The 12,760-nt window shown below is 41.7% G+C and overlaps 1 protein-coding gene across 10 annotated transcripts in view; it reads left to right on the top strand.

Moving 5' to 3' along the window:
• SPECC1 (sperm antigen with calponin homology and coiled-coil domains 1) overlaps positions 1 to 11,812 on the top strand; it is a gene marked incomplete at both ends in the record, with an annotated part of 167,007 nt that extends 155,195 nt beyond the window's left edge. For 6 of the 10 annotated variants that reach the window (XM_084236850.1, XM_084236847.1, XM_084236849.1 and 3 more), the window contains 3 exons: positions 3,210 to 3,326; positions 8,656 to 8,715; positions 11,723 to 11,812. In XM_084236850.1, coding sequence (XP_084092976.1) covers positions 3,210 to 3,326; positions 8,656 to 8,715; positions 11,723 to 11,812 — 267 coding nt within the window. The other 4 variants (XM_084236844.1, XM_084236852.1, XM_084236851.1 and 1 more) reach the window with 4 other exon arrangements.
• Positions 11,813 to 12,760: the final 948 nt, after the last annotated feature.

Genomic DNA, 12,760 nt, shown 5'->3' with positions numbered 1-12,760 from the left:
CTCAGATCAATCTGGAATCTTTTAAACATGGCAAATATAGGTTACATATGAGAGAAGCATTTCCTATTGGATTTGATGACCTCACTAGGTTTGGAATTTCAAAAAAAATTTTTTTTTTTGGAAAGACAGAGCACTTCCTCCTTCTTGTATGGCCTTTACATGGTCTTTCTGCTGACACTTGCACACAGCAAGTATCTTTATTAGAACGTGTCTCATTTCAGGGGAAGGCATGGGCTGAGGTCTGTCCTGAAGCACATGAGGTGATAAGTCATTTTGATTGATTTAGTCTCTGACTGTCTCCCCACCAGATTTTAGTCTCAACCTATTTATCATTTATCCTAACAGATCAAAGTCTGTTCTTATGGCAGTCAGTTAAACTAAAATACTGGGATTCTTTTTTGGTTTTGTGACATGGATGATATTGTCACTTCCTGAGGTCCACGTGGCCTCTCCACATGCTTGTAAAGATTAAGCAGATGAAGAAAAATGGTGTTTTAAGCAAGAGATATGTATACTAAATGTTTTCATGTTTTAGGAAAAGAAAGATTTTCGTAAGTGTTTTGCAACCATCCCAGACCAGGTAGGTTCACCATTGGATCAGACAGCTTAAAAGGGAAACTTGGAACCCTTGGCATCATCCCCACAGGTTTTTTATTTTTTTTTTAAAGATTTATTTATTTATACAAGAACCAGGTTACAGGCCAAATGCACGGGAGGGTGAAAGGATTCACCAGAGACAGAGCGGGGAACAGAACAGGCAGACTGACTGAAATACACTACTGAGAGGAGCAGCGGGCGAGACAGGAGAGGTCTGCTGTGCCATGTGGGTATCTCACTGGCCAGCCGGGACCAAACCTGCGCTGCAGAGGCTGCGGACAACTTCTCAGCATGGCACTCAACTGCCTGTGCCACCAGGGGAGGCCCACCCCACAGGTTTTTTAATAGTTCGCAGGGGAAACAGCCAGCAGGGAGATAGCAACTTGGGCCCCTGCGAATCTCTATATGCTCTTTCCTCTGGGCTTTCTGTGGCGTTCTCTCATGGTCTCTTCCTCTCGCAGTCATCACTCTCATAGCCCTGCTGTCCCTGAGTGATGCCACCCTTTTAGCCCAGCCTCTAGGCTCAAGTATGCACCCATTTATGCATGCCCACACCAGACTCCAGGTGTCCACCATCAGGCATGCGTGCCCCATGCCCACACTCCCAAGTGCCTCCTGCATTCAAGCCCGTAGTTGATAGCCACAGAGGCCAATGATGTAAAAGCCTGACCATCTTCATTTACCCTACACAAGTATTAAAAACTTTTCATATAAATAGAGGAAGAAATGTGAGAGGGCAGAGAGAAAGAAGGAAAAAGGCAGGCAAGACAGCAAAAAGAGGTTGTGCTTTGAAGTTGTGCAGAACTGGACTAGAACTGATAAGAGCAATTTTTTTTTCACTTCAGCTTTTTCATCTGTAAAATGGGTACACGACTGTGTGGTTGTTCTGGGAATTCAGTGAGGAAACTACACTGTGACATGTACACTGTAGAAATTCAAAAGTGTCACCTTTGCCATTCCTGCTGTTTTGCAAACTTTATATTCAAAGGGCTTTCATTTTGATCATTGAGCCTTTGGCTTTCTATTTAAAATGTGGCCTTTCTATTTGGAAAGTTATCACATATGTCAGCATCACCTTCAGGAAGAACACTACCAGGGAGACTGCAGTGCTCCCCCCATTTACACAGATGCCTCACTGCTCATCATAAGCAGTAACTGCAAACAGGCGGTCCCTGGAAATCAAGTCTGACTTCCCTTCTGCCAAGTCACAGGCTTTGTGAGAGATTTGTTTAGAGATGGGGTCTCAGATGCCTCTGCATGGCCAAGGAAGGAAGGAAGGGGGTTCAGTCTGGACAAGATCTGATTTCCCTGGGGCTGGCCTGGCCCTGCGCCTTACCTCCCCTTCCCAGGGTCTGATGACCACAACATCTGGTTTGAATGCCTGAGTCTTTGAGCTAACTGGATAGGTCATGGCCCAGCTTGTTTCTTTCTTCCTCTTTATTAACATGTAAACCTCTCTCAGAAAATAAAAATCACAGTGTTTCCTATTTCTAAAGTAGTATCCGGGCCTCATCAGGTAGCAGGTGGACCCAAAGAGACTTTATGGATCCAAACAATTAACTTACCCGGAGCCCCAGCTGATGCACATTCAACCTGGAAACTGAGACGGGCATTACCAGACTTTTCTATAACACTAATGCTTAGCAACTCTTAAAATGTGGTTGTGCTTGAGTCATGAAAACCAGAATGAAGGGGCATTATTATGGTTGCATGCTGCTCTCAGCCAGATATCCTTCTCTGGAAAAATATAATTGCAAAGCAGACTTGAGAACACGATATATACCTGAAAGATAGTGCTTTGGGGAAAGTTCTGGGGTTCAGCAGGAACATCCTGGCCTCTAGCTAGAAGTAGGAGGAGGGTAGATAGGGCCTAAGGTGGGAATTGGGTTCCTGGTATATCCGTTGTTCAGGTGAACCTCAGGTGTCACATGCAACACCAACTCCTCCAGCCTGCGTTTCTTTACATTAAGGGCCATCCTTGCTCAGACTAACACTGGGGAAATCTAGATAATAGCTCAGATCTAGGAAGCTAATCAGGTGGGTTACTTTGAGAATAAGAAGTCTCGCAGTCTTTAATATAGCAGAGGTGGGGCCTCCCCAGTGGCACAGCAGGTTGAGCACAGTGCTGTGAAGCTGTCCGTAGCCTCTCCAGTGCAGGTTCGATTCCCAGCTGGCCACGGAGAGACTCCCACAAGGCGCAGCAGACCTCTCCTGTCTCACCCGCTGTTCCCCTCAGCAGTGTATTTCAGTACATCTGCCTGTTCTGCTCTCCGTTCTGTCTCTGGTGAATCCTCTCACTCTCCCTTGCCTATGGCCTGTACTCCAGCTCTTGTATAAATAAATAAATCTTAAAAAAATATATATGTAGCAGAGGTGGTCAGAAATGCTCTAGCATTTTGAGCATCAAAGCCTTTTTTTCCATCCTATTCTATGAATGAATTTGGGCACACCAGGCTATTCCTGGCACCAAAATTAAATGTACTTCCCAGTAAACCTATGTAGTTTCTATCTTACCTTATTGCAAACCCAGAGATAGATACCTGTCTTAATGCAATCTCTTTTATGTTCTGTGACTTTGCAGTTTGGTGATTAATGCTTCTTTTCCCCCTCAGAACATTGATATCACCAATTTCAGCAGTAGCTGGAGTGACGGCCTGGCCTTCTGTGCTCTCCTCCATACCTACCTGCCTGCCCACATCCCATACCAGGAGCTGAACAGTCAGGAGAAGGTAAGTCACCTTCCCAGTCACTCTGCTTGTCCTTTAGAAAGCACAAGGGACATTTTCTGATTATTCTGCTACATCCCAATGGGGTTTATAGACTTGAAGTGGAAATTAGAGTATTGACACTAGATATACGGAACCTTTGAGGTATGATGGCACTGTAGAATCCACCCTTGGTAAATACTGTTTTCCTTTCAATATCTACCACTTTTCACCTAGAAAAATGCAGTGAAGACTGGTTTACTGTGGCTGCTGAGTAGTTCCTATCACCTGTTTTACAGAGAAAACCTTGATGGAATCTCACTTTCATGGTGTCAAGACATTGACCAGCATTTTTCAGTCTTTTCCATAGAACTGGGAAGCACCACCAAAAAGAGTTCCCTGCTCAAATAAGGACCTGTACATAAAATCACATTTTTAGAGATTCACAGTGCTCTGAAAGTTCTTCATTTAAAAAAACTGTGACTACAAATAACCCAACATATATCAATGACTACAAATAACCCAACATATATCAACATATACAATGCAAGAATTGACAGATTTTCCTGTTAAGGGCCAATTGGTAAACTTCCAATGGGTGTCTGTCACTGTTTCTCAACTCTATCATTGTAGTGTTAAAGTAGCTATGGATGATGTAAATGAATGAGCATGCTGTGTTCCATTAAAACCATTTACAAAACAGAGTTCAGGTCAGATGTGGCCCTCAAGCTAGCGTTTGCCAAACTCTGACCTAGAGCGCCCTACAAAGTCATATTCCACAGTGTTCTTTGGAAAAATGCTATGCCAGGCCCTATACTCATTCACTCAACAAATATTTCTTGCCAGGCATCATACACTTGTACACTCATATCTTCCTGAAATGTGAAATGTTTGCCTGCAGTTATGCAAACACACTTACGCTCTTTGTCCTTGAGTCAATATAGATCAGCTGGAAAATAATGAGCCTAAAAGTGTTTGCTTTCACACTTTGCGTTCACTCTTTGAATTGCTCCCAGATGACTCTTGTCTCACCCTGGATGCCCAGTGGTTCCCGCCATGCCTGGCCAGTTGCCCAGTGACCTGCCACAGATGTAAAAACACAATGGAATCACCTCACTTTCTCTTGTCCTTATGATGCAGGGTTGAATTTCTTCCTACATGTAGGGTTGAATTTCTTCCTCAAATTAAAATACTGTCACCAGTGAGATTATGAAAGGCTGAAGAACTGAGGAGGTAAAGGAAGATCTTTGTGGCTTCACAGCCTCTCTATCAGCTAGAGCTAGATTTGTGCAGCTACTTCCTGTTTCCTCGGCACCCCCACACGAGTGTACTCTGGGTGGAGTGACAGTTTTGCTCATCGTGTGATGAGGAAAACTCATGAGAGACTCTGAGGAAACTCACAAGAGACTCTCATCTTTGTATGTTACTCATGAGGGTTTTCAAGATAACGTGCCACACAGGCAAGTCAGATCAACAAAATAGAAAGCTGAACATGTGTGAAACTCTACATGGAGGAAACTTTACTCAAGGAGAGAGCAATCAAGGGAGGAAAGGACTCCTAGAAGAAGCACGTTTAAGTTGGACTTTAAAGGGCCAACTGATCTGAACAAAACACACACTCCCCTTCTCCCAGGGGTGAGTGGAGCATCAAGTTCGAGGTTGGTCAAGTAAGCTGTCCATGTTGGGTGCTTTATTTTTGTTTTTTGGTGTACACATACATCGAAAAGTGTGCCAAGAGTGACCCATAATGTTTTTAAAAACCTATTAAAAGAAAAATCTGAAAATTATATGGTATAGCTGATGATAGCCCAGAAAGTTCAGAGGTCATGTGCTGTTGCTACCTAGATGGACCTAATTTAACCACACAAGTTCAATGTCAATGTGAAATAGGGAATTTTTGATGAAACTAACAAGAATGTCTTCTAAGACATTTGAGAGATACACAATCACAGGGTGTGAATTACAGTCAATGAAAGGTTTAGCATCATTTGATAAAAAGCACATTCATCAATCATCCTGGAAATTTCCACTTGAGCTAAACCTCTACCACTTCAGGTGATAGAATGGGGGTGTCTGTCAGTGTCTAAAACAAAGTATTAACATGACAGGAAAAATTCTCGACTTGGTAAGTGTGAACTCTTCCAGCAGAAACCCTGCCAACCCGGCCAGCAGCAGTGTTCTCACATGGGCTGGGGACTTGCATGGTTCTGGAGCCAACATTTCTACTTGTTCCCCAGCCCAGCCAAGCAGTGACTTCTCACTCCTTTCTGCTCCCCACGAGTATCTTTCTCCTATCTCGCCTTTTCATCATGGCTGTGAATGTCCCAATGAAAGAGAATTAAGATCAATGGTGGGGCCTCCCCAGTGGCGCAGTGGTTGAGCGCTGGCTTGTGAAGCTGCCCGCGGCCTCTTGCAGCGCCGGTTCGATCCCCGGCTGCTCCCCGGCCACTGGAGGAGGGTCCCACTTGGTGCGCAGACCTCTTCTGCCGCCCGCTGCTCCCCTCAGCAGTGTACTTCCGTCCTTCCGCCTGCTCTGCTCCCTGCTCTGGCTCTGGTGAATTCTCTCACCCTCCCGTGCTTCTGACTGTACCCAGTGCATGTATAAATAAATAAATAAATCTTTAAAAAAAATAAATAAAAATAAAAAATTATAAAAAAAAAAAAGATCAATGGTGGTTGGTCACTCATGTCTTGCTGCTGCCAAAATGAGTAAAAGTTATTTTTATGACCCAAAATCACACCTCTCTTAATGTCCTGTTTTATACCATATATTACTTCAGGTATTTTGAGACTATTTTTCAGTATTCAGTAGGGACTGTTTTTGTTTTATTCAGTATCTGCTTAGAAAACATCAGCAGTTTCATTTAGAATCAGCCTAGAGTATTCAGGGGAAATTCTGTATAAAACCGTAGGTTTAGAAGTGCTTTTCCCTTAGACCTTCATAGTAAGCAAACAAGTTAAAACAGTAAAGTATTATTTTTAATATTATTATTGCTTGGATTGTAAATTGGTGTAAAATTTAGAAAGAAATTTGGCATTACATATCAAAAGCAGAAAAATGATTATCTTAGTTTCTGAAATAATGGTAATCTCATAACTGGCTTACCAACCTCCTTCATTCCTAACACTGGTGTCCTAAACCTAAATTCCACCATGAATGTGTGTGGAAACATCCAGAAACAATTCTCACAGACACCAGCAGGGCATCGAAATGCAACTAAATTCTGACACGTTCTACTGGGAGATAGATTCCACAGGTTAAGGACTTAGTCTCCTGAGACCCTCCACCCCCTTCCATATCAGATGCTAGTTGCAAGGCCAACCTTTCTGGTGACCAGCTGGCTACAGATCAGCAGTTCCTATAGCTACCCTTGTTGAGTTTCGTTAATTTGCCAGAACAGCTCAAAAAACCTGGGAAAACCATTTACTCCCTAGATCACTGATCTATTACAAAGAATAAAACCCAGGAATACCAAGATGAAGAGATGTGTCAGCAAGGTATGAGGAAAAGTGGACCTTTTTCTTAGATTGTATTTTATTCATGTGCCTCTGCTTTCAATATAATTGGGGGTGTGATAAAGGGAAAAATGAGAAACTGCAAGAAGTTACAACCCAAATATACAGCCTTCCATGTTAAATCAGAAAGTCAGTGGGCTACAGGGAGATTATTTTGAATTATAAGCAATCGTCAGAATGAATGAGAAGCTAAAAGTGAGGAGACCTACAGTTCTCCCAATAAAAAAATTCCAAACAAGCAGAAACTGTAAAAAACAAACTTTTAAAGGTCCAAATTTAGAATAGACTATTGTGTGATTTTGAGCATTTGGTTGAGCTACAAAGAGAAAAGGCCTTTTGAAAATATATTTTGAGTGGCAGAGGATGAGGACTATGGAATTACAAAGAAGAGATGTAATCATAGCACACTACATGTAAATGCTGTCTATTGTCTTCAGCTCTCAGAATCGCCCTCTTAAAATGTAGACAGTTTCAATGTGGTTATAGAAAAGGAAGCAAAAGGTATAAGTTTTAACAATTTTAAAGTAAAACTTGACAAGATGGAGGGAAGGCAAAGGGAACATCTTTCTTATGAGACAAATTAGAGGCAAGAAGTGCTAGTCAGGGGCCTCCCTGGTGGTACGGGGTTAAGGTGCAACCTATGAAGCAATCCGCAGCCACTGCAGCATGAGTTTGATCACCGGCCAAGGAGCTACCCACATGGCGCAGCAGACCTCTCCTGACTCGCCCGCTGCTCCCCTCAGCAGTGTATTTCCTCACTCTGCCTGTACTGCTCCCCTCTCTGTCTCTGGTGAATCCTCTCACCCCCCACACCTCTGGCCAGTACCCCAGTTCTTGTATACATAAATAAATAAATCTTTTAAAAAAAATGCTAGTCAGGGGCCTCCCCGGTGGCGTAGCGGTTGAGCGCTGGGTTGCGAAGCTGCCCGCAGCCTCTGCGGCACCGGTTTGATCCCCGGCTACTCCCCGGCCACAGGAGGAGGGTCCCACATGGCGCGCAGACCTCTCCTGCGGCCCGCTGCTCCCCTCAGCATTGTACTTCGGTCCTTCTGCCTGCTCTGCTCCCCGCTCTGGCTCTGGTGAATTCTCTCACCCTCCCGCGCTTCTGACTGTACCCAGTGCATGTATAAACAAACAAGCAAACAAACAAATAAATAAATAAAACATGCCTCTATTAAAAAAAAAGTGCTAGTCATAATTGATGGAGCAAGAAATGAAGGCTTAAGGATATTATTTGTTACAAACATAACTAATAAAGGAGCTAAAAAGTAAGCCATTGACTGTAATGAAGGGAGAGGAGAGAAGCATGATACCTTAAATATCTTTTTTTTGAAGAGCATGATGCCTCTGTTTTAGAATCAGTAATGGTGTAAGCATATTACAGAGATACAGAGGTAATGACCAGAAGAACTAAAGAGAGAAACTGAAAGTGGTTCTAAGGAATAGGATTGGTGGGGAACAGATTGGTGGGGAACAGCTTTTAAATTGATTATTTATACCTATTTGTACATGTAACATATTACGTTTTTTATATGGGGCCATGATTAAATAAGCAATAGTTGATATGCAACAGAATGAGTATGTTATAAATCTTGACAAAGTAAAAAATAACCAAAAAAAAAATTTGAGCATTATGAATCTGTGACAAATTAGTGACAATTGTAACCTGTTGATCTTTCTTTTTTCCTTAAACTGAGATCAAAGTTTGCATATTTGACTTAAATTTTTAAATGTTTTACTATAGTAATCTATATGAGAGTGTCATTTGGTCTTCTTTCCTAGAAAAGCTATGTATTTTCAGGCAACAATTCTAGTCTCTTTGTCTTTTTTAACCTAGAAAAGGAATCTCCTGTTGGCATTCGAAGCAGCTGAAAGCGTTGGCATCAAACCCAGTCTGGTAAGTGCCCTGTTTCATATCCTTGTGGTCTTTGCTCTGATTATATGAGAAAGAACTTCATGTCATCTACTAAATAATTTCTTATGGAATATTGAAGTCCATTTGCTGATGATTTGGTACTGATGATCCCTAATATAAAATAATCTAGTTGGTGACCACATGTGATTTCATTTCTCAATCAAGATTTTATTGTGGATAAATTTCAGTTCTGGAAACACAGTGGACTGAATTCCCATTAAATCCCTCTTGCTCAAGTCACTTAGAAATCTGAATAAAATGTAATTTTTTGAAATGTCAATATATAGCTGAGCTCTGATGAAAGAGTGGGAAATAACCAGTTGCCAGAAACTAAAAGAGAAGTGGAAACGAGAGCCAAGAGGCATGGGCTGGGGTGATCGTGGAAGGCTCATAATAAACAGGTACCTAATTGGGCGTAGGCTCTTTTTGAGGTCCACACAGGAACAAAAGATGAGGCCTGAGCCTCCATAAACAGAGCATTAGTCCTGAGACCACTCAGTATGAGCCCACAAAACCAGGGCTCACAGAATGCTGTTCTTTGTGGTGAAAGGGAAATTTAAAAACTGCACCTGCCTGTTCAAGGTCCAGGGACATGATAAGGAAACCTAGTCTCTACCTCAGATTTTTTTCATTGCCAAATCAGGGGAAAATCTGTATGACTTTTTTTCATCTTATTGCACTAGCTAGAACTTCTAGTATAGAGTTGAATATTATATATGCAAGAGAGGACATCCTTGCTGTGTTCTTTTTTCCTGATCTTGGGGGGAAATGTTCAGTCTCTCACCACTGAGTATGATGTCAGCTTTTGATTTTTAATGTACGTGTGTGTATAGTATATATGTGTGTATATATATGTATAGTAAAGAAATTCCCTGCTAGTCCTATTTTTTTAGATTATTTTATCATAAATGGTTGTAGAATTTTGCATAACACTTTTTCTGTATCTGTTGATATGATCATGTGGCGCTTTTTAAATTTAGTTTGCTAATATGAATTACATTGGTTGATTAATGGATGTTGAACCAGCCTTGCTCTCCTGGGATGAATGCCACTTGATCATGATTCAATTGCTAATATTTATTAAAGAGGTTTATATCTATGTTCATGTGAGAAATTGGCCTGTGTATTTTTTTTTAAACTAACCTTTATCTGGTTTTGGTATTAGCATCATGCTGGCCTTGGAGAATGAGTCAAAGTATATGCTCCTCTTCTGTTTCCTGGAAGACATCATGTAGACTTGGCATTATTTCTTCCTTAAGTATTGTTTTTTTGTAGAATTAGTGAACCATTTAGGCCTGTTGTTTTCTTTTTTTGGAAGCTTTTTAGCCACTAATTAAAATAAGTGTCATGTACTACCAGATTTTTATTAATGCACTATATTCTTTCTTCTCCTAAATAGTGTTAAATTATTTCTTCAAACATGTTCAATGTGCTATTAATAATATGAAAAAAAATGTTTTCAATTTAATCATCAGGTTAAGTCATGCAAAGTAATCTGTAAAACTATGAATAGTACTTGAATTTCCAGCTTCTCTCTGAGATTGAAAATACATCTTTTCCATCATATAAAGGAAGGTTTGCTACCTCCCTTGCATTTGTAATATCCCTTCTTCTCTCACCACTCATCTTTCTCCTAAATAACAAGGTCAATTCTTGATCACTTCTTTTCTATGTCATTATATTAGCAAATCTCCTATTGTAAGAATTGTAGCTTTTCATGCATTGTCTATATGCACAGTACTGACTTTTTATCTTGTATTGTATGTGATCTTTGTTTTTCTTTTTAAATTGTGTTAGTTGTATCTGTATGGAATGTTCCGTTTGCTCCTTTTCCACCCCTTTCCCATGACCAATGATAATTTTTTAGTATAACCAGAGAGAAAAATCAGTAAAGTATATTTAGATGTTGTTGAAACAGAGTAAATGACTGGCTTCAGCTAGTTTTGTCACCTGCCAGGAGCAGATATATGTAAGTTCAGCCTTTTTTTTCCAATACATCTCTGCTTCTGGCTTTACATAAATCAAAGTCCTTTCCTACTGCCCTTTGGTTACCACCAAAGACTCCAGATTCAGCCTCTCAAGTGAATTATTAAATATGTTGAGTGGCACTAATTTCAGGAAAGCTTGTTTGGTGCCTAGCACACTGTGGGCTCTGCCTTCTGCTTGTTTGTTGCCTACTAAATTAGGGAAGAAGAAGCAAACAAATAAGTAAAACCATTAAATAGTAACACTTAATTCTGGTAAAACAAATGGTTGCATTTTAAACTGCTCAAGGCTTTGTGGTAATCCCATTCTTGGGAATTTATCTCCGGGCACATTCAACAGAAGGAAACAATGCTGCAGCAAGATGCTCTTGGCAAAGTCTGTCTCTTCTACAGTGCTTGTCCATAAAAATGACAGCCAGCAGCACAGCAGCATAGGAAACTGCTGCTTGAAAGTGTGAAAAAAAAGTCACAGAGAACATACTTGAGTTCCACTGTGGTAGGAACTTTGGAGGACTAGGTGTACATTTGGTGTGACTCAGAGAAGTGGAAATTGTTTTATAACAATAGAATCATGGGTGACTCTTGAAAATTTTTTAATGTTAAAAGAATAAAGGGGGCAAAAGGTCATATTTTTTTAAAGGGACAGTACCTGCACAAACAGGAAGAGAGGGCTCTTTTTTTAAGATATAATTAACATGCAACATTATATTAATTTTAGACGCGCAACACACTGATATGCTCTGTGTGTGTGTTATGAAATGATCTCCACAATTACCTAGCCTCCATTACCACACAGTTACATCTTTTTTTCTGTGATGAAAACTTACAAGATCTCTAAAAGCAGCACTTCCCTTTTGATTAACCACTGTTAACACAGGCCTGGTGTTGCCTGCTCCTTCTGTTCCTGTAGGTTTCTTGGCAGCAGAGCGCTGACCTAGATCTGAGCCCCTTCACAGGAAGGGGTCTGTGGTGTTCCCCCAGTGACTGCCTTCCTTCTCCTGCAGGAGCTCAGTGAGATGCTGTACACAGACCGGCCTGACTGGCAGAGCGTGATGCAGTATGTGGCCCAGATTTACAAGTACTTTGAGACATAACCCCAGAGGGCCCAGAGCAGCCACCACCGCCCGCTGGACGCACCCAGTCACTTTCCATGAGCCCTGTTCCGACCACCACCTGCCTCCTGCACTTCAAAGAAAGACTCAACCCAGGGGACCAACACACAAATAAAGTGGGCTCCACCCTGCATCCACCTTAAATCCAGCCCCTTTGGATTTAAGGGGAAGCTGTGCTCTCCCACTGGGCCTTCCTCCTTCCAGAGCCAGGAGTCCATGCCAGACTAGTCCCACAAGGACCCAGGAAAACATCTCACGTGACTGTGACTCCACGGCTGAGCTGCACTGAGATGCAGGACAGAGCATTTACAGATCTGTTACCTTTTTACTAAATATCCTGTCTTTTGCCTGTATAACAACTCTGCTCTTTCCCCCACCCCTACCATTCCTCTCAAAAAGCAAAACAAAACAAAAACACCCAACAGAAGACAAAGAGACAAACATTTGCTGTCCCTTGGACTGGAAACACACTGAGTCCTGCCTTTTAGGAAACAGGCTTACATTCCAGGTGACAATTTAACATCCAGAACTTGGTTGTAACTTTCAGATCTCACCCTCATCTAATTGATTCGTTGACTGGAATGTAAAATGTGAGAATGCGCAGGAGGCCCTGAGTATTTGCTGCGATTTCCTTGTGTGGTGTCCCACTCATAGAAGGTGCCTCTTGTGTTGGAACACACAGAGTTCTCAGTGGTTGCTTACATGCTGAGAGGGAAACTCCGTGTGCCCACACCCCCACTCACAGCCACACCTTTGTTCATGTGCAGAGCTTGACAGAAAGCCACGCATGTGTGTGAAATGACCGGGGCCTGCCAGATCTTCATGTATTTGCACAGGCTGGAAATATGTGTTATTTGGGATCAGGGAAGACAGCAATATTTCAACTCTAACTTATTTTTCACTGGTTCCTCAGGCCTTTTATATTTGCAT

Source organism: Talpa europaea (assembly GCF_964194135.1).
Source record: "Talpa europaea genome assembly, chromosome: 7".
In the NCBI taxonomy this organism is placed as follows: domain Eukaryota; kingdom Metazoa; phylum Chordata; class Mammalia; order Eulipotyphla; family Talpidae; genus Talpa; species Talpa europaea.
Note: the sequence above shows the minus strand (reverse complement) of the source record. Positions and strands in the feature narration are given on the sequence as shown.